Genomic DNA, 27,425 nt, shown 5'->3' on the forward strand with positions numbered 1-27,425 from the left:
CAATTGCTCCTATGTGCCCGCTGCCCATAAGAACATAAAAGCAGCCCTGCTGGATCAGATCAAAGGCCTACTTAGTTCAGAATCTGGTTTCTCACAGTGGTCAACCACTGTGACAGAGGCCCACAAGCGGGACACCAATGCAGCAGCCCTCTCCCACTCATAATCACCAATAACTGGTATTCAGGAGCATACTGCCTCCGATACTGGAGGTAAAATCCATCCATCATGATTAGTTGCTATTGAGATCCTTCTCCCTGATGAAATTGTCTAATTCCATGTTAAAGTTGGTGGCCATCACTACGTCTTGTGGTAGTGAATTCCAAAATTTAACTCTGCGCCACGTGAAGAAGTCCTTCTTTTTGTCTGTCCTGAACCTCCCACTACTTCGGTTCACTGGTTGGCCCAAGACTATGCCCACTACTACCACAGCAACAAGGGATGTGTCAAGTTCCCAGAAGGTGCATATACGCCCCCCGGGGAGAGGAGAACCATCCTGTGGTTCCACAGCTTAAGGGAAGCAGCTGGAAGATCAGAGTTGTTTCAAGAATACAAGGGTGGCAGAAGCTGTTGCTGAGCAAAACAGCCAAGGCCCCAAACCCCACGGTATCAGAAGGCTCCCTCCCCAAGCTTCCGCAGTGTCTCTGCTGATGCCAGCCCTGCACTCTGGGGAGAGCGAAGTGCACACAATGAGGGCAGGAATGCTTTCAGTCACCACCAACCCTCCACTCACCAATCGAGAATTCCTTTTGGACTCGCGGATTTGAGTGCTCAACTTTTCCAGCTCCAGCTGGTGCACCTCCAGATAAGCGCTGCAGGGGAGAAATGGGATGAGCAGAAGCGGCAAGACTCTCCCAACTGAGTCAAGAGATTAGGGGAGACAGCATCCCGACCCACTCATTCAAACTGCCCCGGCTTCTGCCGGATGTTTTCCTTGGCAGCAAGGCCCAAGGACAGAATGCTTATCCTTTCCCTCCAGCTTCCCAGCAGGCTGCACCCAGCACAGCTATGTTTGGCAGAGCTCTTGGTTCACCAGCTTAACTGAGAAAGCCTCTGGGATAGACTTGGGTTTAAATATACTGTGTAATTGCCTGCGGGAGCCCCCACACCCTCAAGCACGGACTGTACAGAGGTAGTGTACAGGGTAAGAGAATATGCAGGCATACAATGGATCAAAGTATAGGAAGGGAATATTTTTCTGTATGTGTATAGCAGGAAGAAGGGGGCACTGGCCCACCCTCCACAAGCCGCTTTTCGCAGGGGGGCAGGGCCTGATTGGGGGGTGGCTGGGGCTGATGGAAATTGCAGCCCAAAGCATCTGGAGGGCATCAAGTTGGCAAAGCCTGGGTTACACACTTGTTACCATTTGTTATGATCGGTAGACAGCTGGCAGTGCTTTTGAGATCTGGGTTTTTATCTACCACTCTTGGGTTTGTATTACTAACGGGTTTGTGTCCCAACGATAGAAAGATGGTATTAAAATGTTTTCAACAAAACAAACACCACACCTCCCCACCCCAAGCCAAAGGTTAAGGGGGGGGGTTGCGTCCTGGGAGCAGCATCACTCACGTCAGTCCCTTCTTCAGGGCTTCGTACACTTCATCGAGTCGTTCTGGCTGGGGCACCTTGGGGGGAGGGGATTTGTGGGACATTGAAAACATCCTACTGACTCTGGAGCCAGACTTCCTGGAGACCGTCGGGGTGCTGAATGCAGGGAAATTCCTACAAAAAAAACACAAATCCCCATATAAAGTATGACGTTACGGAGCTGGTAGATTGGGCTGACACTTAAAACAATGCAGTGAGTGTACCCATGTGTAGGCGAGAGAGCTTTGACTCATAGTGCAGAGCACCCATCCCAGAGCAACACTCACTCACTCACTCGCTCGCACAAAAAATGCTCAAGAATCATCTCTCAGTAAATAATATTTTCCCATGCTTCAAAGTGGATCACAAAGACTGCATGAACTGGATCCCCTACTGTAGTGCAGTCTGCCAGTAACAAAGATGTGAGGGGGGGAGAGGGCTGATCAACAGAGTGTCAGCACCTCTGTATAGTGGTGTTTGGAAGTGTACTTCTAAAATCTCTGTGCATATTCTAAGACAGCAAGTCTGGTGTTTTATCACAGCTTAGACCCAACTAAGTATTTTGGCGGAGTCACTCAAGCATTCTGTGTATTCTAGCCCAGGAGTAAGGAACATATTCTGGCCAGTGTGGGTCAGATCCTTAAATTCCCCAGCCCTCACGGGCCACGTTTGACAGGTGGGCAGGGCCACTCACATTTCAAGAATCTGAAATCAAGTGATTATCATCAAGACTTCAAAATACCACTCAGGGCTTGCAAAAAGCCCTGCATGGTGCTCTGAAGAGTCGTTGATCAGAAGGCTTTACATTACCACCTAATAGCTTATGGGAAGTGGCTTCAAGTCTGCTTTTTGAATTGGGACTCAGTTGCTCAACTGTTTCAGTTGTGTCTCTACCTGCTCCATATCTGACATCAGATGTGGGGCAGGTAGGTGTGGTTTAGGGTAGAATGGCTTCATGGTCCCAATTAGGGCCTATACCAGGCCAAATTTGACCCATGGGCTGCAGGAACTACACCCCTGCCCTAGTTTAACTGCAGTCACAAGGGAATCCTGACTCTTGTATTTCATTCCAGACCCTTGTCTCCCTCTCACCACGATAGTGAAATCCCATTTTGTCCCTAAGACATGCTGAGCTTGATTCTAAGCAGTACTGACCAGTTTCACAGACATGGCTGCTACTGTTTGATTGTTTCCTACATCCCCCAAAAGCATGGTTTATATTATTCAGGCTCCAAATTCTTGCAGCCAGATTAATATTCCATGCTATTTTAGGAAATTCTGGTCATGCTTCTCCTGCTGTAACATGGTCAGGGAACCAGTGGCCACCCAGATGATGCTGGATTACAACTCATCATCCCTGTCCATTGACCAGGCTGGCTGGGGCTGATAGGATTTGGAGTCCAACATCATCCAGATGGCCACAGGTCCTCTATCCCTGTGCTAGAGGCCTAAAAACTGTGCTACTTATTGAGAGAAGTGTGAGAGATATTGAAAAATAGAGGCCTGGAACTAGGAAAGATGTCTTGCCAGTTAGGCAACTTTAAAAAGACAGCTGACCATGAGCGCACTTTTTCTGCAATAACAGGTGGTTGTAAAGTAGTGCATGTTTGATCTTCTTCATACCATTTTGCTGCTGACGGTGGTAAGAAGGAAGGAAAGTCTGACAATGAAGGAATATAAGAAGCTGACAAACCACGTCAGACTATTATTATTACTACTACTACTTACTATTACTAACTTTATTGCCCTTCCTTCACCAGTAGGTCTCAGGGCAGGTCAGAGCAATATAAAATACATTATTAAAAGTAAGTTCAAATAACATTCACAGCTAGAGAGGGTCTAGTAGACTATATGTCTATTTAGCCTAGGGTTGTCTGCTCCAGTGGTTCCCAAACCTTCCCCCCCCGACTACTTGCAAATAGCTGAAGGCCTAGACGGATCGCTTAATGAGCTTTCTGCCTGTTGTAGCAATTGTACTGCGCGATGCCAAATACATTTTGTTGTATTTTTATTGCTTCTTTTATTTCATATATATTGTATTTTATTGCATTCTACAGAATTCAAGAGAGCCAGTGTGGCGTAGTGGTTAAGGTGTTGGACTTCGACCTGGGAGACCAGGGTTCGAATCCCCACACAGCCATGAAGCTCACTGGGTGACCTTGGGCCAGTCGCCGCCTCTCAGCCTCATGAAAACCCTATTCATAGGGTCGCCATGAGTCGGAATCGACTTGAGGGCAGTACATTTACATTTTATAGAATTCAAATTGGAATACAATAAAATACAATATAAGAAACAAGAGAATCAAAATTATATTTAAAATCAATATAAATCTTGAACTACCACCCACCTGAATGAAGATGGAGACCACGATGCAGACTCCTGGCTTACCATCATTGGTAGCAGCTCTCCAGGGTTAAGGCAGGTGCCTTCCACATCACTTGCTATCTAATCCCTTCAACTGGGGATGTCCGATATTGAACCCGGGATAGTCTGCATGCAAAGCATGTTTTCTGTCACTAAGCTATGAGGTCCTCCATAGAGGTAGGAACAGGCCAGAAATCCCAGATCCAACAGGAGGTGGTGAGTGAAGTGCCCAGTGGACCAGGACATAAGCAGCAGCTTATTAGCACCTGAAGACGGGTGCTCACCAGCATGTGCAGAGAAGCAAAAAACTGGGAACCCCAAGACAGAGCAAACACAGCTCCCGGGAATTGGGGTGTGAAAAGGATCTAAGAAGAATAACTGAGGAGCGGCCCTTAGCCCAATAGCTCCATGATCCAGCACTGGACTTTATACTGCATTTGCCTATGGCACTCAAGCCAGCGTAAACTCCTGGCTGGTATTCTTGAAGGAGTTGGAGGAAGGAAAGGGGATGAACACAGCACCGAAGCCAACTGTACAGTATAAAGTAACTTTCACCCAAGCTAGCCTCTGATCTGGAAGTCCTACCTAGACCCCTGGTTTTTCCACACAAATAACTTGCTACCTTCCTTCTATAAGTGCCAGACATGTGCTGCTTCTTTTTAAATGCTGAGGTTTCTCATGATCCTTCAGAAGCAACTGCAGGGTACACCAGAGACTGTCTTCACTCCCTTCAAGGGGAAGGAACACAGAGCGGCTCCAACAGCTGGAATTCTAATGACAGTTCTAAACTTCAAAGCAGAGCAACTGACAGAAATGGGAATGCCAAGCATCGATACTCTCAGGGTTGGGATGGCAACTGCCACCAAGCCAACAGGCGTTGCTGCTTCACAGATGTTCCAAGGGCACCGGCAGAAACTTGAAATGTTACATTTAGAGCAATTCAGCGCTGCAAAAATGTTTGGCGGTTCGAAATGCTGATATGCAGAATCATTTTATAAACTGGGGGAGTGATTAAAGAAATCTGATGTTACGGATTTTAACACTCCTGGGCTTTCTGCGTCATCCTCGCCTAAAGTTAAATCGCCTAGCACTGCCCGTGGGCGATAAGGGCACAGAATATGATGAGCTGATAGCATTCTTTTGCAGGCCTATTTTTCCTCTGTTTAATTACTGCAGAAACAGCAGCATTCACCATCAAGTGATACTTTTGCTGCATCTTGTTCCCATCTAGCTTGATTCATTTTTGGTCAGTACTCCAGGAATTCAGACCCAAGCCTCGCATATTCAACCTCACCAGCAAAAAAGGGACAATGAAAGAATTGCACACTTGCCAAATGTTCCCATAGGAAGCCCTCTGAACGCACGGTCTGTGTCTTTGCTACGGTGGAACGTTGGCCAGGCTGCATCCTACCCCTTCTTCCCGCACGGGATTCTGCTTCTACTCTAAAGCTATGGCTATGGAACACAGACCTGACCTAGGAGGGCATTCATCAAACACACAAGCCCTATTCAAATGTTATTTCAATGGGTACTTTACTATGTGAGGAAGGGCAGTGGTTTTATCATATTGTACACCGCCCTGAGAGCATGTTGCTATAGGGCGGTTTAAAAGTGTAATAAAATAAATAAAATAATAAATAATAAGCATACTAACTGCTCCCCTGCCCCGTGCCTGGTTTTGTTGCTTTCTGCAGGTTGTAAGGCAACTGTCTACAGAGAAAAGCCTCTTCTGTCTGTGGAGGTTCCTTGCCCATTTTGGACCCATGCCCAGCGTTCAGGAAGTACCACCTTTTGACATGCTAAGAAACACACAGACTACAGGTGCAATCCTAGCTTGACTGTCTGGTAAAAGAAGCTAGAGTTCTGCAAACCTCGGGGTTCCCACAAACCTGGTGATACCTCCCTCTAGTTCATGTTTTGGCTACAAAATCAACAGCACTCACAACCTGAACATCAGAAATAGAGGGAATGATTATGGTGATTGGCACAGATATGGGTGCCTCCTGAAGGGTCCTTGGAGCAAAGGTAGTGGGTGATTGCACTGCTTACTGCAAAGTAAAAAGCCAGCCACAGACACTGCTGGAATGATACCCTATCTGATGTACAAAGCTGTGTATATTTCAGCTTTGATTTTTTTTAAGTATTTTGAGTTCTGGTGAAAATGAAGCTTAAGAACATGTGATCAGTGCCTGGAGAAATCTCAGGAGATCTGAGGGGAAGCTGAGCAAGACTTCCAAGTTGCCAAAGGGAATGGATTGTTTTGAATATCCTAATCCTTCCCGCATAATGAGCCAAAACAAAATACACCGTGCACGATAAATTAAAAGATATGTAGAGTAGTATAACTCTCAATCACATGGGTGGAAAGGAAGGGAAAAGGAGAGATGTCATCATGCCCAAGCTAGCCAACTAGGCATCACACACTGCTCTTCACCTCTTCCTGGAGCGTGTCCCGACCCCCATTTCCACCAAAGAAGCTTCTCCTGGGCCTACCTGAAAGGCTTGTCCTGAATGGAGTTGACGCCAGCAAACGAATGGCTCCTATTGATCCTGACCACCAGGCTGCGTCGCTGGGGCCGCACTGAGAGCGACATGGTTGAGCTCCACCTGGAGGGACTCCCTGCAAAGAGGAGAGAAGAGTATGGCATCAATGATCAAGAGTGGGGTAGCAAAGGAAACCATGTCAGGGAACCATGTAGGGCTGGAGATGGGGGTGGGGATGGTGGAATCAAAGCTGCGGAAGATGGCATGAGGGTATCACTAGGAAACACACTAAGAACAATCACCGAGTCATAAATTTATAAAAAGTGATATCGCTAATTACAATGATTCACAGCAGAACAGCCAGTACATAGATGAGCCACAACATCTCAGTAAATGAAGAGAAAGATCAAAGTAATGATCCAGTAAGAGGCTCATAATTCAGCTCATTCCTCAAATCCCATTTGCTAAAAAGTAGCCCCGAACATCAAGCACACAAATATTCCTTATTACTAGTCAAACGTCTAGTCCAAGGGACCCCAAATTGTCCACATTGTGTGAATTTCTGACTGAATACAAGAAATGGCACATCCTTCATATTAAATATTCATATTGCTTTTTTAAGGTATTTTTACTGCTTCCTTTACTTTATTACAGTTTGGATTCTTTGTAAAATACAATATACAAAAAAATGCAGCTTTAAAAATACAATTAAAAATCATACCGCTTCTAGCACAGCACATTGCAATTGTTGCAATAAGCAGAAAAATCATTAAGTGATCTGCCAAGACCCTTAGCAATTTTCAAGTGGTCCATGGGGGAAAATTTTTTGGGAACCACTGATCTAGTCCATCTAGCCTGGTTAACATTCTGTTCTGACTGGAAATGGCTCTCTAAAGTCCTCAGGAGAGGCAGCGCTGTTACCTACATTCCTTTAAATTGGAGATGCTAGCAGTTTCTGGGTGCCTAGAGTATGACTACTCCAGATTAGCATAGTGGAAGGTGATACACTGTAGGCAGACCCACTTTTCCCCCCATGCAGTATAGGAATACCCCGCATTAACATACGCAATGGGTCCAGAGTGAGTACGTAAGCCGAAGATGTACTTAAAGTGAAGCACTACCTTTTTTCACTTGCGCCGCCACTGTGCCACCTCTCCTTCACGCGGAGCCTCAAAGCCCCGCACTAAAGCCTCTGCTGCTGCGCCTCCCAGCTGATTGCAATCGTGCCTCCCAGCTGATTTGCGGTCGCATCTCTTTCCACCCTCCCACTCACCAAAAGAACAGGCCACAACCAAAGGTTAAGTGTCCATTCTTGCGAAGCGAGCCTACGTAAACAGGGGAATGGTGCTACTGCAAGTATGTCCGTACTCGCGAGTGTCCTTAAAGTGAAGGTCCGTATAGCGGGGTACTCCTGTAGCACCTTGCCTGTACCACCTCCCCACCCACAACAGCTACTGAGCCAAGTGACATCCCCAACCCATGTCAGGGATGGGGAACCTAGTTGTTGCTGAACTATAATGGCCTTCAGTCCCAGCAAGCACAGCCAAGGACTATGGGAGTTGCAGTTCAGCAATATATGGAGGGCCAAAGGTTCCCCACACCTGTATATTGCACTCCAAGAATCTACCATAGGATTCAGGCAAGATTGCCTTTCCTTATTCCAGATCTTTTAGACCAGTCTCACTTTTGAGATGAAGCAGCTTCCTATTTTAAAAATAGAGGGCAAAAAACAAGGCAATGCCTATTGTTCAAGTGTTGGCACAGATGGAAGTAGCAGGTTCTCCAAAACTGGTTGTCTAAGAGTCCTCCTTCCTCCACAATCACCCACTTGCTGTTTATAGGGAATCTAACATAGTTGTAGAAAATGGACTTGCTAAGTTGTAGGGCAGAGATGATGAACCACTGACTTGGAAGCTGAATATGGTCCTTTAGGCCTCTTTGTCCAACCATCAATACTCTTTCCAGGCCAAGCCCCACAATGGCATGTTCTGTGCCCTCCTCGAGAGCTTTCGCTTGGCTGGAATCTGTCCTTGAACTGTGATAATACCTCTTGCTTGCCAGTATGGCGATATATGGGGGGTGGGGGCAGAAATGTAGTCTGCTGTACAGATGAGTCACATCCTTTGTTCCACCTACTTCTGCCTCTGTCTCCCCAAGCTGCATTGCCATGCAGACTCCAGAAGGTCACACATGGAGAAATGTGGCCCTCAGGCAAAAAAAAAGTGTTCCGCACTTCAGAGAGGAAACCCATCTCTTGTTTCAGAAGTTCACTTTAGCAATTCTTAGTGGACCCTTGTAAATCAAGTACAAAAGTTACTAACCTACCTATTCACATAGGCTTATGTTAATCATTTGCGGCTTACTGAAAAGCCTGGGAGGAAAAAAGGTCGGAGGATAAAATACAACAAAACTGTTCCCCTCCCCTCCTACTGAAAACAGCCTTTTAGAAATCCCTTTGCCCAATTGACCCTGCATTTATTTAAATATTTATAAGCCATACTCTAGGCCAAAAGTGGCACCCCAAATGGTGCCAAATTCCAGAGAGGAGGCTGTGCGTGTTTGTATCAGCTACAGAAAACACATAGAGTCTTGTAGCACCTTGAAGCCTACCAGATTCATATAACTCAAGATCTGCTAAGATCAGAGGGCCCAAAAGGCCCAGTATCATGGCTTGTAGAGGCAAGGAAGCGACTTCTAGGGCCTGGAAGGAAACTTAAGAGCAGAATGCACTGGAATGTCCTTTTCTTAGGAGTGGCTCAGGGTTAAGACCACTGACAGGCTTACAAGAATGTACAACATGGAGAAAACTCTGAACAGAGCTATGTATTGGAGTCTTGGATCTTAAACAAGCATCCTTAGAATTACCGACCCTCACTTCTCACATTTTTAAAAATGGGGACAGTGTCAAACTGCCTTGTTTGTTATTGTAAGGATTTGTAAAGTAAGGAATTGCTTCTGGTGCTGAGCCTGCGTAACTGAACAATTACAGTGACAATATATATATAAACAGGTAGACGAAAACTAAGTGCACAACCTTGTCTGGCAGGAAACGCATCCGTGAGCCACATGTCAGTTCCGACTTTAGCGAGATTCTCATTAAGAGAAGCCCTAAGCCAGCCTTTCCCAACTAGTGGGCCACCAGATGTTGTTGGACCATAACTCCCATTAGCCTCAGCCAGCATTGCCAATGGTCAGGAAAGATGGGAATTGTGGTCCAACAACATCTGGTGGCCCACTAGTTGGGAAAGGCTGCCCTAAGCTCTACCTAAAACAGCTGGTATAGCACAGTGGGGAGGAGAGCCTGGCTGGGAGTCCAGAGTCTGTGAGTTCAAATCCCTGCTTGTGTCTCCTGGGTATCAAGGGCCAGCTAAAGATCAAGCCCACAGGGAGTGACTCAGGGGTTATGTGCTCTGCCCCCTGTGCAAGCTGCATAGTCCCAAGCAGCACAGCTGGCAGTTGCAGACAAGGAAGGGGCTGGCTTGTGCAGCTGTGGCAAGCTGAGCAGGCCGTAGCCAGCTGGGGAGAACTAGCCTCAGAGGGAAGCAATGGTAAACCCCCTCTGAATACCGCTTACCATGAAATCCCTATTCATAGGGTCGCCATAAGTCGTGATCGACTTGAAGGCAGTCCATTTCCGTTTTAAGCTCTACCTATGGGTCAAGGAGCTATCTCTGCAAAGCATGATGGGGGCACCCAGCCATCTCTTGCAGCAAGGGCAAGACTCTTCTGGTCATGCCTAGGGCACATCCCAACCAGGGTGGGGCTGATTGGAGTTGTAATCCAAAACATCTGAAGGGCCCCAGGTTGGGGGTAACATATTTAAAAACAAACAAAAATATTTTTCCCAAACAAAAGGATATAGCCAGGAAAAACACACATACAGTGAAATATATATACCTAAATGCACAACAACACAGAATCATATATATGAACCTGGAGGACAGTACCAGCATCACTTGAAGCCCCTCTGAGCATTCCATCCTCAAAGCTCTATAACTGCCACCTTGGTAACAGCATTTGTATGTTGGCAGCTGATGAAGGCGGAAGCTGAAACGTTTTGTTAATATAATAAAAACCTCTGTTTGGTTAATCACAATTAAGTTCGTTCATACACACACACACACACACCCTAAATACACAAAATAAAAAAGAATTGACTGCATAATAAGCAAAAAATACTTCTTGCATTTTTTCAAGTGATGTCTGCAAGTAGAGGAACAAGGAAAACAGTAGATGAATAATACTATGAGTTTTAAAATATACATGTTTGTAGGAAGTACACACAAACACACACACACACTTGGGGAAATAGCTGCAAAATAATACAAGGTGACCTATTGCATTGGTATTCAGAGTTGGGTCCGTAGTCTCCCTAACATGATGAGTTAGTGTGTAGATTAATTCTAAATTTCCAAATCTTCTGTATCCATTGATTTTTAGCAGGTTATTGCGCTATTTTCTACAGACTAGAAATATAAATCCTGACTGACTTCAAGTTTCTCCTATGGAGAGTGTTGAAAGTGCTCTTGCTAAAAGAAAGAAACGCTCATAGTCTAGGATCCACCTCTTCCGGTCATTCTTAGGGCAGATTGGCCCTATCTCTGATGACTTTTAGGTTGGGAAGCAAAAATGTTTGTATTCCACTTGTCTTTTGATCCATTTAACTTGAGATTGAAAGTTTTTTATGACATGTTTAATATTCAATTTTAATTCCATTATTGTTTAAACTGCTATATTCTTTTCTTGCAAACAGCCAGGGGTGGGGGGGTTGTTAAGGCTGAAAGGTGGTATAAAAGTGTTTTTTATAAAGTAAAAAATGTCTCTCATACAGCACACTCCTTGTGGACTAAGCTGGGCCTGGTCTTCCTCCGACCCCTGCAATGTGACCATGTTTACTCTCAGTTCTCCTGGCATGCTGCAGAAAGGAAAGATCTATGCCAGGGGTGGGGACCCTTTTTCAACCCTGCGTTCCCTTCTGGGCAACCTTATAGGAGCCATGTGTCAGAGATGAATACGGCCAGAACAATGAATGCAAGTTTCACCTTTGTACAGCAGGCTAGTTTTTAAACAAACTCATGCACCCCTCTCCACCCTCCATGCAGGCAAACAAGAGTCTTCATTAGAGTTCAAGGACACATTGCAGCCAGGCAAAAACACTCCAGGAGGGTGTGAAACAAGGTGGTGAGGGTGGCCAGGGAAAGTCCGAAAAGCCAGATACAGAAGCCTGGAGGGCTGCATTTGAGACTCTCACACACATACCTGAGGTTCACCACCCCTGATCTATGCCTTTTGCACAGCTGCCCTCCAGCCACTAACAGACCTCACCCTCCATATCACAAGAGTGGGGCTACTTGCACTCTGCAGAATCTACCAGGTAGTGCCAGTTCACAATTTTAAACTCCACAGCCCAAAGGCCCTCAGAAGTACTCAAATGCTAGCTGTGTGACCAAGTGACAGCCACCACCTCACAGGAAGGCTCAAATAGCCCTTGGGGACGACACACAAGGAGAAGGGGCTGGCTTTGGAATAATATCCTCCTGAAGAGGCTAAGACTGGCACCATCAATGTACTCTTTTCAACATCAGGCTGAGATGTTTTCAAGTTGCCCAGACTTTTAAATTTTACTGTATGGTTTTAGGCCACTGAAAAATGTGCACGTTTATTACTTCCGTGATTTTATTATGTTGTTTTGATTCGAATTGCTTATTTTAAATATTGCATTTCATTATTTATTCACTTGTTACATTTGTTTCCTGCCCTACCTCCCACAGGAGACCAGGGCAACAAACATCAAAATGTTCCAACAATGCAATTTAAAATAAAGAAAAGAAGTATATTGAAAAACAATCACATCCCCTCACCATGACCAAGTTTCAAGGTTGCCATAGCCAGTATCTATCAGCTGTCAAATGCCTGGGTAAACATTTCATATGTTTGTAGGGATATTTGCAGTTTTTATGAATACTGCTCATGGGATCCATGGAAGAAGGGTTTTGTGTAACGGAATGATTTTTTATTTTTTTAAAAACCTTTACACAGAAAGGGTGGAGTCAAGAGGAGCATGTGTTGGGCTTCACTCAAAGAACCATCTCCTTCATGTTACTTGGTTTGAATGCCACCTTTGTCTACAAAAGCAGCAGTATGAGATGGTATAGTGGACTGTACCAATTCAGAATGAAGGTGGAGTATACTACGCTACCAAAATAAAAACCCATCCTACCAAAAGAAAGCTGGGGAAAGACCCAGTACATCAAGAAGAATGCTTCTTAACCAGCTTGCTCCTGATTTTTCTACGTGTAGGGAACCCTTAAAAAAAAAAAAGGAATCCACCACCTGAAATTTGAAGTGGTGCAGTCCATTCTCTCCTCTCAGTGCTCTCCTAACACGTGGCAGAATGAGGCAGCACAGGCCTCAGAACCAACCTACCATCCCACAACTTAACAGGAAAGAGTCCTCAGCAAGGGCATTTTTAGAATTATCACATTTCTATCCCACTCTTAGCTCAGGGGTCAAATACATGATGCATATTCCCCTTACCCTTCCCATTTTATCCTCACAACAAACTGGTGAGGTAAGTGAGGCACAGAGATTTTGCCCCAAAGTCAGCCAGGGAGCTTCATGGGCGATCTGAACTCAGGTCTCCCTGGGTTCACATACAACCACAGCCTGGCAACCCCACATCTCAGTGCAGTCTGTCATAGCTCACAAACAGTATAATTTCTACAGGGCCTGTCTCTTTTCAGGACAGAACATGGCGGCATCGCAGGGGCTCAAGCTTACTGACATGCGGGTGAATGAGAGCTGAAGCCTGAACTAAAGGCTGAAGAAACATCAGGAAGACACCAAACCTCCTCTGGGAAAGGAAGAGTGGCGAGTGAGCCAGGACGGGATAAGAGAAAATATTCCCACCACCTCTAAAGCCATTTCCTCTCAAGACATCTCAATCTGCGCGGGAAATTCAAACTCAGTTTGTGCAAAGTATGCAGCCAACAGCCCCCCACTATCCTCCTCTCAGGCATTATTTTTTAAGTTTGCATCCCCTTCAGCCCCTTCCTTCCATGACTACCTGCTGGGCAGAACTAGCACTTGCCAACAAGCAGACGGCATTGAACAGATGGGCAGGGATAAAGTGCTGTGTGCCGGAAGACAGAAGCGGGTGGGTGTTTCCATAATTGGTTTATTTGGCATTCTGTTGTTCTCAGTAACTGCTTGCTCTGCTTTAGCATTCTGGAAAACCAGGTGCACACATACCACACACAGACATATTAAATTCTGTAGTTAGAGCACCTGAATTTTGTGACCTCTATACATTATGCAAACGAATCACATTCCCCTATTTATTTCTTGCATTCTTTATTCTGGCTTCGCTAGCAGGGGAACTAGGGAGAAGAACAGCTAAGCAGGGCACTGAAAAGTCTAAACTTTTAATCATCTTTACAGCCACAAGGGCTAGAAACTTTTTTTAAAAGCAAGAGCAGAGCTTCATGAAAAGCTGGATTCTGAAGCCAGTATCGATTCTGCTAAACCACATGAAGGTTTGCACATAGTATTATTCTTCTCAGCTGAGAATATGCCTGTGCAAAGATGTGAAATGAATTGACTGGGAAAACAAAGTCACCATATTATACTGCCAAGTTAGCTTCAACGGGGGAGGGGGGGAGAATCAACAAAACTGTATTATTAATAACAGGGACTAAAATATATCCGTACATTATTTCAGACACATAAACATTTCATGAAATGAAATGGATCAAGCATAGTGTGGAAACCCACCGTTGTTTCAGACAATAATATAGCCCATTAGAATTTCTTTGCTTTACCTATGCTTGATCTTGCTGATTATACAGAGATCACAAAATTCAACCTCTTCGTACCGACTTTAATGTGGTTGATGCTATTCTGGCAATACAACACATACAGTTATTAACATCAGTGTTTAATGTGCCAATTATATAATCTAATTAAGAGAGTAACTTTTTTGTGTGTCCTTTTTTCCCTTTGGTACTTGTTCAGATCACCCTTTCCCCCTCTGCATCTTGACAGGCTATAGCTAATTAGGGGAAGGGGAAAGAGGCTGAACAGAAACAAAAAAGGGGAAGCACACGGACAGTTCATTCTAACGTTAGCAGGATTAGCATCACTATTTGGCACTTGATGAGACTATAGCAGAAACAGAACAGGGAGCCTGCCCTGCGTGGGACAAATGGCAAAACACTTCCCATTCCAGAGTTGGAACAAGACACAGTTACAGACCCCATTAACGATGGACAAAGGCTTTTAATTCACTTCCAGGGTAATGCTGCTCTGGAGCCGGAAAGCCATAGTAAGCCGGGATGGAGCAATGAACACAAAATGACCAGTTCTTTGGGCACAATGAGGAGCCCTGTGAAACTCAAAAGCTTGCGATCATACTAACACAACTGACCCACCCAGAAGATGCATTGTAAGAACCATTCTATCTATCTGTTTTCTTCATGAACGCTGACCAGCAGGAGGAAGAGGAAATAGACAGCACAGCAAATGGCACAAACTGCAAGGTCCATGTACCCACGGTCTATAGCTTTGTCACCCAGCCAAGAGATTACCTGCCAACCTTAAGAGGCAGAGCTCTTCTCATTTGCCCCGAAAGCTACACAGACCTGAAGAGTGGCCAATCCAAGACGATCAGCATCAGCAACCAGCCAATAGGAGCTGTAGCATTTTCCCTGCAGAAGATCTTGGCCACAATATCCAACACATCCACGGTTGATTCTTGGCCACAAATATTTTAGAGGAGCATCACATGAGCTAGGAAAGAAACACCCTACACTGGGCGCCCCAAGACCAAGGCACCATGCAGTTTAGGAGCCAGCCCTATGACTGCAGATCCACCAGCCCCGTTTCTAGGACAACGCTGGCCCAATTAAACTCATGATGAAGGAACCGTAATCCCAGGTAGGGCCTTGGCAGATTACCCTCTCTGTTGGAGCCGTTTAATCTGATCACTGACGGAGCTATAGCCTGCCACCCCAACTGACCCACAGTGGGTATTTATGGACTGCAAGCAAGGATGACAATGGCTGCTTCTTGCCAAATCAGCACGATTCAGCTAGTTGGTCCACTACAGAAGTAAAAAGATGCCCTCATCTGGTCAATGCAAGGGTGTCATTGCCAACGGCACAGCAGGTAACAAGACCAGAAGCCAGTCTTCAGATGAACAGCCTTTGTGGATGAGCATGAACCATAAACCCTTGCAGGTGCCAGGCACTGGGAGAAGAGGAAATGCCAATCCCAGGAACCTACCTGTACAACCAAGTTAATGTCCACTGCTGAAAATATTAGCGAGACCCTTGGGGCCACAGGAGATGGAAGCTTGACACAGAAAGGTAAGCAACTCTCAGTGAGGGGACACAAGCCTGGGGGTGCACCCACTCCACTGAAGTCTTCAAAGCTTAGGGAAGTATTTGGAATCCAGAATGGACACACCGTATACCAAGCAGGACATTTCCCAGTGCTTTCCTTCAGGGCTGGGCTCCACTCTTGCATTCCTAACATTTCATAGATAATCAGCAACTGGTACGGCCGACAGCAGAGGCGGGGAGTCCAGGAAGTGCTGCTGGCTGGCTGCCTAAGAACAGGTAAGCAAATCCCCACACAAATATGACTTGCAACAGAAGCTTGCAGCAGGGAGGAATGGAGCTGGGGCTTTGTGCCACTATGTTAAGGTCACATCCACACCATACATTTCAAGTACATATATACCACTTTAACAGTCATGGTTACCCCCAAAGAATCATGGGAACTGTAGTTTACCCCTCATAGAGCTACAATCCCATCATTCTCTGGAGGCAAACCATGACTGTTAAAGTGGTATATAAGTCATTTAAATGTATGGTGTGGATATCATCCAAGAGTCCCCTAATTCTGTTTTAAAAACTTACATATAAGGAAACGGAGAGGAAAAACAAATGAAAACGCATAGCTTTTGTCACGCCCAAAAGATCTGACCCAAGTATGAATTAAGTCGATAAGCTCTTGGGAGCTTTTGCTAGACACGGATCTTGTGCTTGTGGGTTTCCCACTGATCATTTTGCAGCCTCTTTGCCAGCATGCATTTTAAAAGGGATGACATACATTATTTATTTATTTATTTATTAATTAAACTTATATACCGCCCGACTAGCAATAGCTCTCTGGGCGGTGAACATCAAAAAATGCAATACAATTACACAGTCTAATAGAACAAAGTATATAAAATTGTACAATCTAAAATCAGATACAACAATTTAAAATTAAGTCAACTTAAATTAAAATGCCTCAGAGAAGAGGAAGGTTTTAACTTGGCGCTGAAAAGATGATAATGTCGGCGCCAAGCGCACATAACTCGGGATTAGATGGGGGAACCCTTTAAGAGGCAGATTGGGTGGCATGGGCATCACACCGTCATTTTCAAAAGCTTGGGCAGAGAAGGTCGGAAGTAGCAGCAGGGCTGGCTCTACCATTAGGCAAATTGAGGAGGCAGATGCTGGGGTGGTGATGGTGAAGTGTTGAAGGACAGGGCTGTGTGCACCACATACAGCCTGTGCTGGGGGGCCCAAGCTAACCTGCTGCCCTCAGATGTGGTAGAGTGAGGATATCATTCTGTCGCCTGTGTGGAAGACTCAACTGCTATTCTAGCTGACTTCTGCACACAACCCTGAAAAGGAGCACCATCTTGTGCTTTGCTTCAGGCAGCAAAATGTGGTGAGCTGGGCCTGAGCAACAGCAACAGTCTGATGGATGGAAACCCAGCTCTTGTGACTAACTCTGAGATGGCAATGACAGGAAACCTGCTTGAATTGCATCAACATATCCCCACTCATGGTGCCAGCTTGCTGAACCATCCTGTTTTTAAATTGCTACTGAGGAAGAAATCCACAGGGACTCTCACCAGCTGGTCTGAGGACTTGGTTACACTACCCCTTACCTCTGAAGCTGCCATCAATGTCTCTCCTTAAGTCAGTTCTTAAACCTTTTTAATAAAGTCACTGCAAGCATAAAGCCTGCTCAGTCTAGGAAACCTCTCCCTTAAGAGGTGCAAACAAAAACTCAGAAGGAGTGACAAACAGCACCTTTCATAATGAATGCAGTCAAACCAGCAAGGTATGTTTACCAACATTTGGCTTGCTGTAAACCACAGACATCCTTGAAAAGGTGAAGAATGTCATCCCTTCAGATCTGTGTATATTTTATACATCTATCATATACGACCTTGGTTCTAAGCAATTCTACTTCCTATCTCACCCTTCCTTTAAAAAAACCCCCAAACTATTATTGATTTGTCTTGTAATGTATTTTAATGCTTTGTTATGTGAGCTGCCTTGAACATTTGATTGGAGGTAGGATAGAAATGTTTTTTTTTGTTTTTTTTTACTAAGCACTAAACAGGCACATACTCCCCCCCCTCAAATTGGTTTTTGCCTCAAAAATAGGAGTGGCCCTCGGATTTACAGAGCCACATGCCAAGGAAACAGATTTCTAGTACAGCAATCTGGCATGCAAAAGGCAGCCAAAGGGGACAGGAGAAGGACAGAAATTGTGGCTTCTCTAAATCCCCATTTTAAGCAGTTGGCTATAGGTGAAGGATCCTTGCAAGAAAAGCAAACCCCTCCCCACAAGCATTCCAGGGACAAAAGTTCTGGCAAGGGAGCATTAAAAATGTAACAATTACCAACATCTTCAGTCTGAAGTGGTTCAGTCCATTCTACTATCTCAGGACTGTACCAGTTCATTCTATTACATGTGCAGATCCAGCTCAGGTCCACAAAATCAATGTATTTTTACAAGCCTTAAGGAGGCCAGCAGGAGGGCCCACAACAGACTGGAACAAGAAAAGGAGCAACAGATTAGATGACATTACATTTATCTTGCTTTACTGTCCAAAGACACACAAAAAGGCCTGTTGCAGATTCAGCTGGTGATTCTCCAAACTCTATAATGGAGCAAGCTGCCCCAGCAGCTCATAAAACACAGCAACATTTTTGCTAAGTCAATTGATGAGTCACAAACTCTCGATTTATTCCAAGTGTGTCGTGACTCACCCGGGATTTTTAATATTTTTGGGAGCAAAATGATTTCTATTCTGTCTATGATGGAGTGATGATCTATAAGCAAATTCATGAGAAATGGGACTACAGAAATACTGAGCTGTATTTCCACCCACACCCAGGGCTTCCCTTTCCAACCCCTTGGAGGTTTGTGCGCATGCAATAAAACAAGGCAGCTGCCAACACCCAGAAAGAGAGACTGGAGCAGACATACTCCACCCTCCATGGGACCCCAGAGGGAGAAATGAGAGGCTGAAAAAAATTAAGTGTTTGGGATAAAAGGACTGTGCTAAGTGTTACACACTCAGTGGGTGGACACATGTGTTTTAAAGCAAGGATAGCAAAGCAGTGGTCCTCCAGGTGTTAAACTACAACTCCAAGCATCCCTGCCCACTGATCATGTTGCTCAAGATGAAGCGAGTTGGAGGCCAACTTCCCATTCCCACTGCCCTCATTGTCATGAGCTCCAGCTTCCCTCTCCCCTCATTCCTTTCCAGTCTTTGTAATGGAAACAAAGTAAATCTGAATTCTGGGAACTACACATGGGGAATTTTATGCACATTTGCACTGACTGTGTATGGCAGTCGCAAAAGTTTGGTTTCCTGTTTGGGAAGCATTTTTGAGTGATGGCATCACTGATAAACACAAACCAAAGAAATGGGATGAGTCCCTGGAAGAGCCAGTTCTCTGCTTAGCAGAGGTGGCAGCTGAGCTTTTAAAAAGGCGTTCAGGTAATCTCATGTCAAGTGAAGTCGAGATGCTTATGGGTTAATGAAAAGGCATCCGCTGAAAGAGCGATTAAGAAAGGAAAAGCAGCAACAATTGGGGGAAGTGGATGCTTACCTCTCAAGCATCTCAAAGGAGGGTGTGCAAAGCTAAGATGGCTGGGAAGGGCTCTTCCTGCCACACCAAACCAAGCAAGAACCACACCACCTTCTTCTGGCTAGCCTTGTCAGATGAAGCTCATCCCTGCAGAGTTCACTTCCCCAGGCACTGCAGCTTTGCAGAGTCTGCTCTATTCGGAGATGGAAGAAGTAAACCCTATTCAACCATGTGTTCACTGAATGACTCTTAAGGAAGTCATTAGCTCTTTGCTTCAGTTTTCTCTGTCCATACAATGGCAATAATAGTAAGCAGCCTTTTCAGGATTCCAAGCATGACATTACAGACTGTGAAGCACTTTGCACAAAGAGCTAGGGAAGTTAAGAGCCATCAAAGCCACCCCATCATCCCCCCCATGGAAAAATCCCAATGCAATTCCACATTGCGTTCTGATCAATTTGGAGACTAATGAGCAAAGCCCACCTCTCCCACTGCTGTGGTCACTTTATTACTCCTCTCCTGAAGATGTACATTTTTTTCCCTAGTTTTTAAAAATGCACTCCACATACATTATCTCATTCTTACAAATCTGTAAGGGGGGGGCAAATGGATAGTTCTAATAAAACCAGGAGGGAAACTGCAGCTTCCGGGGGGGGGGGGCAGGAAAGAGCATTAGAGCCTGAGGCACTACCACACCATGATTTAGCCATGACTGGTTCAGGCCAACAGATTGCCTAAGGTCATATTGTGAGTTCACAGCTAAAAGTGAGATCTGAAAAGAAAAACAAAATCAAAGACTTCCCAGCTCACTAAAGGTTGAGCTATTCAAAAGTAAGTGTGCGGGCCTGATCTGGTTTGGGATAGCAGCTTACAGGGAGTGAGACTTAATCCTTCTCAGTTGTGACCCCCCCCTCTCCCATGAGCAGCAGTTACTGGTCATTTTTAAAAACCCAGCTCCACTGGCACCAGTTTGGTTCTATTTCGCAAACCGTGATCTCTACCACTCAACCCTGCTGAGATTTTAGCAGGCACTGCCCACCACTTTCAAACCTATATTCATACCCAAACTACAGCATATAGGAAGAGTTGTAAATTCAGGATGGACAAAGGAGTGTATATCTTTGTGCACTGTATAATAAACTTGTGAAATTCAATACAAGGTGCAGTGACGGCTACTGGATCAGAGGCCTTTAAAAGGGGATTAGACAAAATCATGGAGGAGGACTTCAATGGTTGTTAGCAGTGATGGCAATAGTGAGGGAGGGCTACTGAGGGGCTTCCCAGAGGCACCTGGTTGTCCACCGTGGGAAACAGGATGGTGGATTTGACAGACCTTGATCTGACCCAGCAGGGCTCATCTGCTGTTCCTACGCCCACCTGACTTCACACATACAGCGGCAGGGCAGGAATAAACCACCGTTCCACAGCAGGAAAGCGGGCTGGGTTCCCTTCCTGGCAGGACTGGCACAAGTTCTCCTCTGCCAAAGAGCCAGTCAGCATTTAAATGTGTCGCTGCCGAGGCCTCCCCAGCTGCACAGCATCCATCTGTGTTTATTTCTGGGCTCTCATTATCAGTAAGCAGCAATTTAAAATGGAAAAACCGTGGGAGTGTGGTGGGGAGGAAACCTTAAAGCAATCAACTCATCAGAGGAGGAAGACAGCAGTGCAGCAAGATAGACACGCTGCTGGGGGGGGGGGGGTTGTTAGGGAGGCTTTCCCACCTGCCTGGCTAGGAACCTTGTTGTAGCCCTTTCTCACCCTAAAAGCAGGCTGTAAGCCAACAGCGACAAAGTTGAAAAGGAAGCAGGCGCATAGCAAAAACTACCACATTTGCCACTGCCAAACACCTGCCACAGGAAGCACGAGCAATGAAACTAAAGCGCTGTTTGAGCCCAGCTAGCATTGGGGTTGTGGTCAGAAAGCAAACCAAAGGAACAGCATAGTGAGGGCTATGTGTACAGTAGGGCCCCACTCATACGGCAGGTTACTTTCCAGGCCCCCGCTGAAAGGCGAAAACCGCCAGAAAGTGGGGCCCTACTGTATTCCAGCCGCCACGCTACAGCTGACAGCAATCGCCTAGCAGAACGCCGAAAAGCAGGGCCCTACTGTACACTAAAAAAGCAGTCAAAATTCTGTGCCAAGAAAGAATGAATTCGACCTCTAGAGATTATTTATGTTTATTATTGTGCATTGTTTGCTCCACCAGTGATGATGGCAGCCAAGAGGCATAGTGGGTTTGTTTCCAGGTGCAGTCTGAAATGCTGAGCTTTGACCTATGAAGTTCTAAACAGTGTGGGACTGGCATACCTGGACAAGCTACTCCCATATGAATCTGCACAAAGGTCTCGCATCCATGGGCAGCTGCCAGGCTCCCCTGTTGATGCCTACCCCCTTTTTTGCTGGACTTTTCCAAGACTCCAAACAGCTAGATCTAGTCTCCTTGTCAATTCCCTGCAAAGCCGTCAACCTAGCATTGCTTGGGGGGATTATGTGATATTAAAGGGGTAGCTAGACCCAGCCACCAACTATTCCTTGGCGCACCATCACCACAGCCACACTTGTCCACCAGGGCCCAGGGGCAGAAGACGGAACTACACCAAAGCACACTATGCCTACGGCTAGCCAGAACCATATTACTGCAATTCTGAATGATCTGTACTAGCTGCCTATATTTAACAACCGGTCTCTGTGGCAAGATCGTCAGGGAAGGCCCTTCTCAATGTTTTGTTGCCAGGAACACTGTGTTACATGATAAAATGGGGAAGATCTGTGGTGACACCACAGTTACAGAATGCCCCCCCCGGTATTTTCTCTTCAGTGCTAACTGAAAAGGAACCTGTTTTCCCAGACATTTGAGTGATATGAGTTTTACTGTGAATGTGAGCATTTCAAAAACATCATTTTAGCGTGAATTTGATAACTGATATTTTAATCCATGTATTTCATCAGCTATATTATTATGATGAATTCTGTCTTTGTAATCCTCCCTGGGACTGGTAACCATGAAAGGCAGGACAGAAATTTCTTAAAGTTAGTAGGGTCTCCTGAAACCTGGTGCTGGCCCCATTTATGGGTGCTGTGTTCTGAGTGCCCCTACCTCTGGAAGAGAGGTGACTACCAGGGACAGGGGGTCTCCTCTCTGGTGGCATCTTAGCTGAAGAGCTTACCTGTCCAGAAGGATTAGTCAGGCAACAACACGATTAATGTTTAGGAACTATGTTAAAGAAAATTGATCCGCTTCCTCACTCAGCATATAGCAGCATCTTGAACCTTGTTTGGGAGTTGTGTTCGGAAGAGAGGAGGGAGGAGATTGCTTGGTCTATGAAATGTTATGGTTTAGGCGGCGGGAAGAGCATGGACCAACAGTTGGGATGGCAATTCTGTCAGCTGACAGTTGGAAGAGGGAATGGCAAGTTGGGTTTAGCTGGGTGAGATAGGCCTGGGGAACCTGTGACCCTCCAGATGTTGTTGGATTCCATCAGCCCCAGCCAGCATGGCTAGCAATCAGGGACGATAGGAGTTGCAGTCCAGCTACACCAGGAGGACCAGAAGTTCCCACACCCCTGGTTTAGGAGGCTTCCAGTTGCAATTGCATTCACAGTAAACTGAAGTGTGGGATGAACTGTTTTCTTTGCTCCTCAAATAAACATTCTTGTCTGTTGTTAACTGTGGGTAATTGTCACTGAAAGCCACACTTAAAAGGTTTGAACACCTACCCCTGATACCTACACCTACACAGACCTGTTTAAGCACAACAAGTGCAGCACTGGTATCTGAATGATTAATTGTGTTGCAGCAGTGCTGACATTTACTTCATAGTCTTCGTTTCAATGGGATATTTTATTACTACTATTGTTTTTAAAGGTTTCATTTAAGCCGCCCTGGAGATCTTCCAGTCAAAAGGGAGGATAAAAATGCTGTAGATAAATAAATGTGGGCACTGAAGCCCCTAGTTCTCTGTCATGTGATGTCACCTGGCATTGCTTATAAACACTCAAGTATCTTTTCAGACCTAAGGGCTAGAAGCATGCTTCTTCCACCACTACCAAATGAAACCAGTGTTGCCAGGAAGCTAAATTCAGTGCCTAACACCACAACCTGTGCTTATGGGGCACACACAGACAGACACAAACACACAGAACTAACAAATAAAAAATAACCAAACACCCTTTGATGACAACACTGGGCCTCCTGGTTGTGTTACAGCTGATGGGAGATTCACTTAGCACAGCCTTTCCCAACTAGTGGGCCACCAGATGTTGCTGGACCACAACTCCCATCAGCCTCAGCCAGCATTGCCAATGGTCAGGAAAGATGGGAATTGTGGTCCAACAACATCTGGTGGCCCACTAGTTGGAAAAGGCTGACTTAGCAGGAACCAGGGAGAGAGCCATTTTGGTGGCAGCACATTTTCTATGGAACCACCTCCCCACTGAGCTTAGATGAATGCCAACACTATCTGCCTTCTGGTACGTATTAAAATACATCTGTGCTGCCGGCTTTTGTGGGTGCTTAATTTCCAGTAGATTAGTTCGATTTTAACCCTGCTCTGGGTTTCAGCTACATTTTATGTACTGTAATTTTAATATTCAAGTTGTGTTTTCAGACTGTTGTTCAATGGCAGTATAGAAATGTCTTAACTAACAAACAAACAAATGAACAAACAAACAGGGCCTTCCTCTCTAGCATCATCTTTAATTTCCTCCCATCATAACGCAAGAGTCACCATTGCTATGCTGTGGCAGTGAAAGTAACTCCATCTCCATTTGTAAGACACTACAGCAGGGGTGGAGAACCTTTGGCTCCCAAGATGTTGTGATACTACAACTCTCATCAGTCTCAACAAGCATGGCCCATGGCCAGGGATGACAGGACTTGTAGTTCAGCAACATCTGGAAGGCCAAAGGTTCCCCATACCTACACTACAATTTGTTTTAAACAAATCATGTATAAAGTTAGTATCCCTCCCTTCCTCCCAAGAGCTCAGAGATGTACATTTTTAACCTCACAAGAACCCTATCAGGTAGATTAGATCGAGTGATATTGAAGGTCACCCCTGTGGCCGAGTAGGGATTTGAACCCATGCCTCCCTAGTCCAAATTGAACACTCAAACCATTACACTGACTCTTTCCCCTTCCAACCTATCACTAACCACTACCTATTTGTGAGAACCTTTAACAGCTTCCTAGCTATCCTGCCTAGCACCTAGACAAGACCAGGAATGGGGCCTGGCTAGTATCACCAGCACACCCACGATACTTCAAAGCAGCTCAACTAGGTATTAGGCAGGGATAACTGGGCAAGGAAGGAGGGAGACAGTGTAGCTCACATGCAGACACTAGGAACATCCTATATGCTTGCACAACAACAAGAACTTGAAAGTCAGATTCTACTGTCACTGTCTTTGCTGTATGGCTCTGTGTCTATTGACAAGCTCCCTAGGAAGTACTGGGGCACAGGATGAGCAACTTACAAAAACACTAGAATCCTCCCAAGGCTCAGCCAACGATAAGCAACTTTGTGCCCCAAATTCAGGGAGTGTATGAGACATCCCTAGAATTCCTCCAGAGCCCTAACTTGGTTCTCACCCTCCATTATACAACATTTTAAACCCCTTTTTTTCAACCATAAGGCAGCTCACAAAATAAAACATTAAAAATCAGCAGTAACAGAACACTAAAAATCTGTACTTAAACAAGAGACTATTAAACAAGATACAAGATTAGTAATTCGCATGCCACAATTTTTTTTTTTAAAACCTGGGACTCCACTGCTTACCCAGGCGCATTGAAGCATGGCAAGAGAAAGCCCTCCCCCTGGCTCACGAGGGTCCATATCTCCTCTCCAAGCCTTTCCATCCTTATCAGCCACTCTGATTTTAGCAACTTAGAATGAACCCTGCTGCCCAACATCCCACCAACTGCCCCGTCTCAAGCTCAAAAGCTTGTCCAACTCCCAGTATTTATATAGCACTTTAAGTTTTCTAAGGATTCCACATGCATTACTGCAGCAATCCTTTAAAAACAACCTCATCAGGCTACCTAGTCAATTTTTATCCCCATATTGCAAATTTAGGGGCTGTTGAAAGGCTGCATCTTGCCTGAGGCCACTTCCAGAGTTCACGGCAGGCAGAGGTGGTTATTTGAACCAAGGAACTTCCTGGCTGACAGTTCAACGACTACAACAGCTTGGAATCCTCTTCCCAAAACTTACGCACTTTAGGGATCCCACCACATTGGTCTGGAAGAAAAGATGACGTATTCAGAGAATGTTACCTTTGTATTTCCCTTTCATCTCGAGGCTGGGGTTAGTGCATCACCCTCACTGGAGAGCGGGGCAAGGCCTCGAGTGCCAGTGGGCTGGTGCTACCTCCTCTCATCCTTGTCCCATTAACTGTGGCAGGGAAGAGAGTTTCTAGCCAGCCAAACAGGGCAGCGTGTCTCCTCCCACACTTCCCTGCTTGCAGCCTGACATCACCGCACAGTTCCTGCTGCTCCCAGGGTGAGTCAAAGCCACACAGTCGTGGAGGGGGAAGAGAAAGAAACCCTGCCTCTGGAGAAGAAAGAAGAGGCCACATCAGGAAGAAAGAGAAGGCTGCCTGAGAACTTCCAAGAATCTTTACCGCCAAGCTGTTTTTTTCTCCTTAGCAAGGACATCACAGCCTTCAACAAGAACTGGAGCCTTCATTCTTTCAGACCCAAAACGTACTTTTATTACAAAACTTCAACACGGGGCCCACTTCAATTTTTCCTTACTATACCCAGTGGTAAGTTTTGAAGTTCAGGCACTTATTATAACAATCCCCATAGCTCAGTAGTTGAGCATCTACTCTGCATGCAGAAGATCCCATGTTCAATTCCTGGCATTTCCAGGTAGGGCTGGGAAAAGCCCCTGCGTGAAATCCTAAAGAGCTGTCACCAATCATCATAGACAACACTGAGCTAGATAGACCAAAGGCCTGACTAAGTATAAGGCTGTTCCTATGTATGCCCCCAAGCAGAGTCTAGAAATGTAGGCAACTATGCACATAGAGCAGCAATACATTCCATAATACCCAAATGTGCCAGAGCAAGGAGGGTCCTCCAAATGCCCTGACGCCCGAGATGATGTCAGTCAATCCTTCTCTGGGAAAAGAATCACAGAGTTGGGCTCCCCTGCATTCTCCTCACCCCACTGCACCACTTACCTGTTTCTCACTCTCCTCATCCCACCCATCACTTTAGGGTAACCGGATGCAAAGGAATCTACTATATTTTTTAATACAGCCTTGTATTTAACAGCTCATCTGTAGCATAGGTGACCAGTGATACCATACAGGTGAGTGTGTGGGCTGGCAGAGAAAGGACGGATCTCTCCATTTCTCCTTTGTCAGCTATGCTTGGTTTCAATGCTGTCTTCAGAGGAAACAAAACTCTGTTCCTCATCCACCAGCCTGTTTGGTAGAATACATGTATTTGGTATATATATACCTGTTTGGTGTATGTGTGTATATATATATATATATACACACACATATATATATATATAACTTTTGTGGACTTATTTACAAAGCTACTTAAATAGCTATGTAAGAGGGGGGAATGTTTGCAGGAACAGCTTGTGTGATGCAGGGGTGTGAAAACCACACCTAGCAAAATGTATTTTTCTGCACAACTACTGAAGATAAAGGAACTCAATACTCCTTTGCATCTGGTTACCCCCTTTACCTCTCTTTTTCCTTCTCCAAGAAGAAACCCCAGCCATCCCCTTGATATACATATAAAAAACAACAATGGTACCACTCGTGCAACCCACCAGCTGAAGACCAACGCCTTAGAATTGTAAATAATAAAGGAGTATCTGAACATGAATAGAGTGCATTGAATAGAGTGGTCAGATTCTCCATAGCGCACACATACCCCATTCCAAAACTCAGATTGGGAAGCAAGTTGCCCAGGTAAACAAGCATAGCTTCCAGCTGGATGCAGAGCCACGCACCTTCCTCTATGCACATCAAACCACCAATTCTATTTTCTTATGGTCTGGCAAAGTTGGAAAGCTCAGGCTGTCACTGGGAATGCCACCTAAAGACATACCCAAGACATGACCATGGATTAGGCCTAAA

General features: G+C 45.4%; 1 protein-coding gene across 7 annotated transcripts in view; it reads right to left on the bottom strand.

The window, feature by feature from the left end:
• RIPOR1 (RHO family interacting cell polarization regulator 1) overlaps positions 1–27,425 on the bottom strand; it is a 114,621-nt gene that overhangs the window by 27,129 nt on the left and 60,067 nt on the right. For 4 of the 7 annotated variants that reach the window (XM_061594452.1, XM_061594451.1, XM_061594453.1 and 1 more), the window contains exons 2-4: positions 6,443–6,569; positions 1,567–1,719; positions 731–809 (exon numbers count right to left, since the gene is read on the bottom strand). In XM_061594452.1, the coding sequence (XP_061450436.1) occupies positions 731–809; positions 1,567–1,719; positions 6,443–6,543 (333 nt within the window). In that variant the 5' untranslated portion in view covers positions 6,544–6,569. Of the gene's footprint in view, positions 1–730; positions 810–1,566; positions 1,720–3,932; positions 4,076–6,442; positions 6,570–25,596; positions 25,711–27,425 lie in introns of those variants that run through there. The other 3 variants (XM_061594449.1, XM_061594454.1, XM_061594456.1) reach the window with 2 other exon arrangements.

Source organism: Rhineura floridana, chromosome 13, assembly GCF_030035675.1.
Source record: "Rhineura floridana isolate rRhiFlo1 chromosome 13, rRhiFlo1.hap2, whole genome shotgun sequence".
NCBI lineage: Eukaryota > Metazoa > Chordata > Lepidosauria > Squamata > Rhineuridae > Rhineura > Rhineura floridana.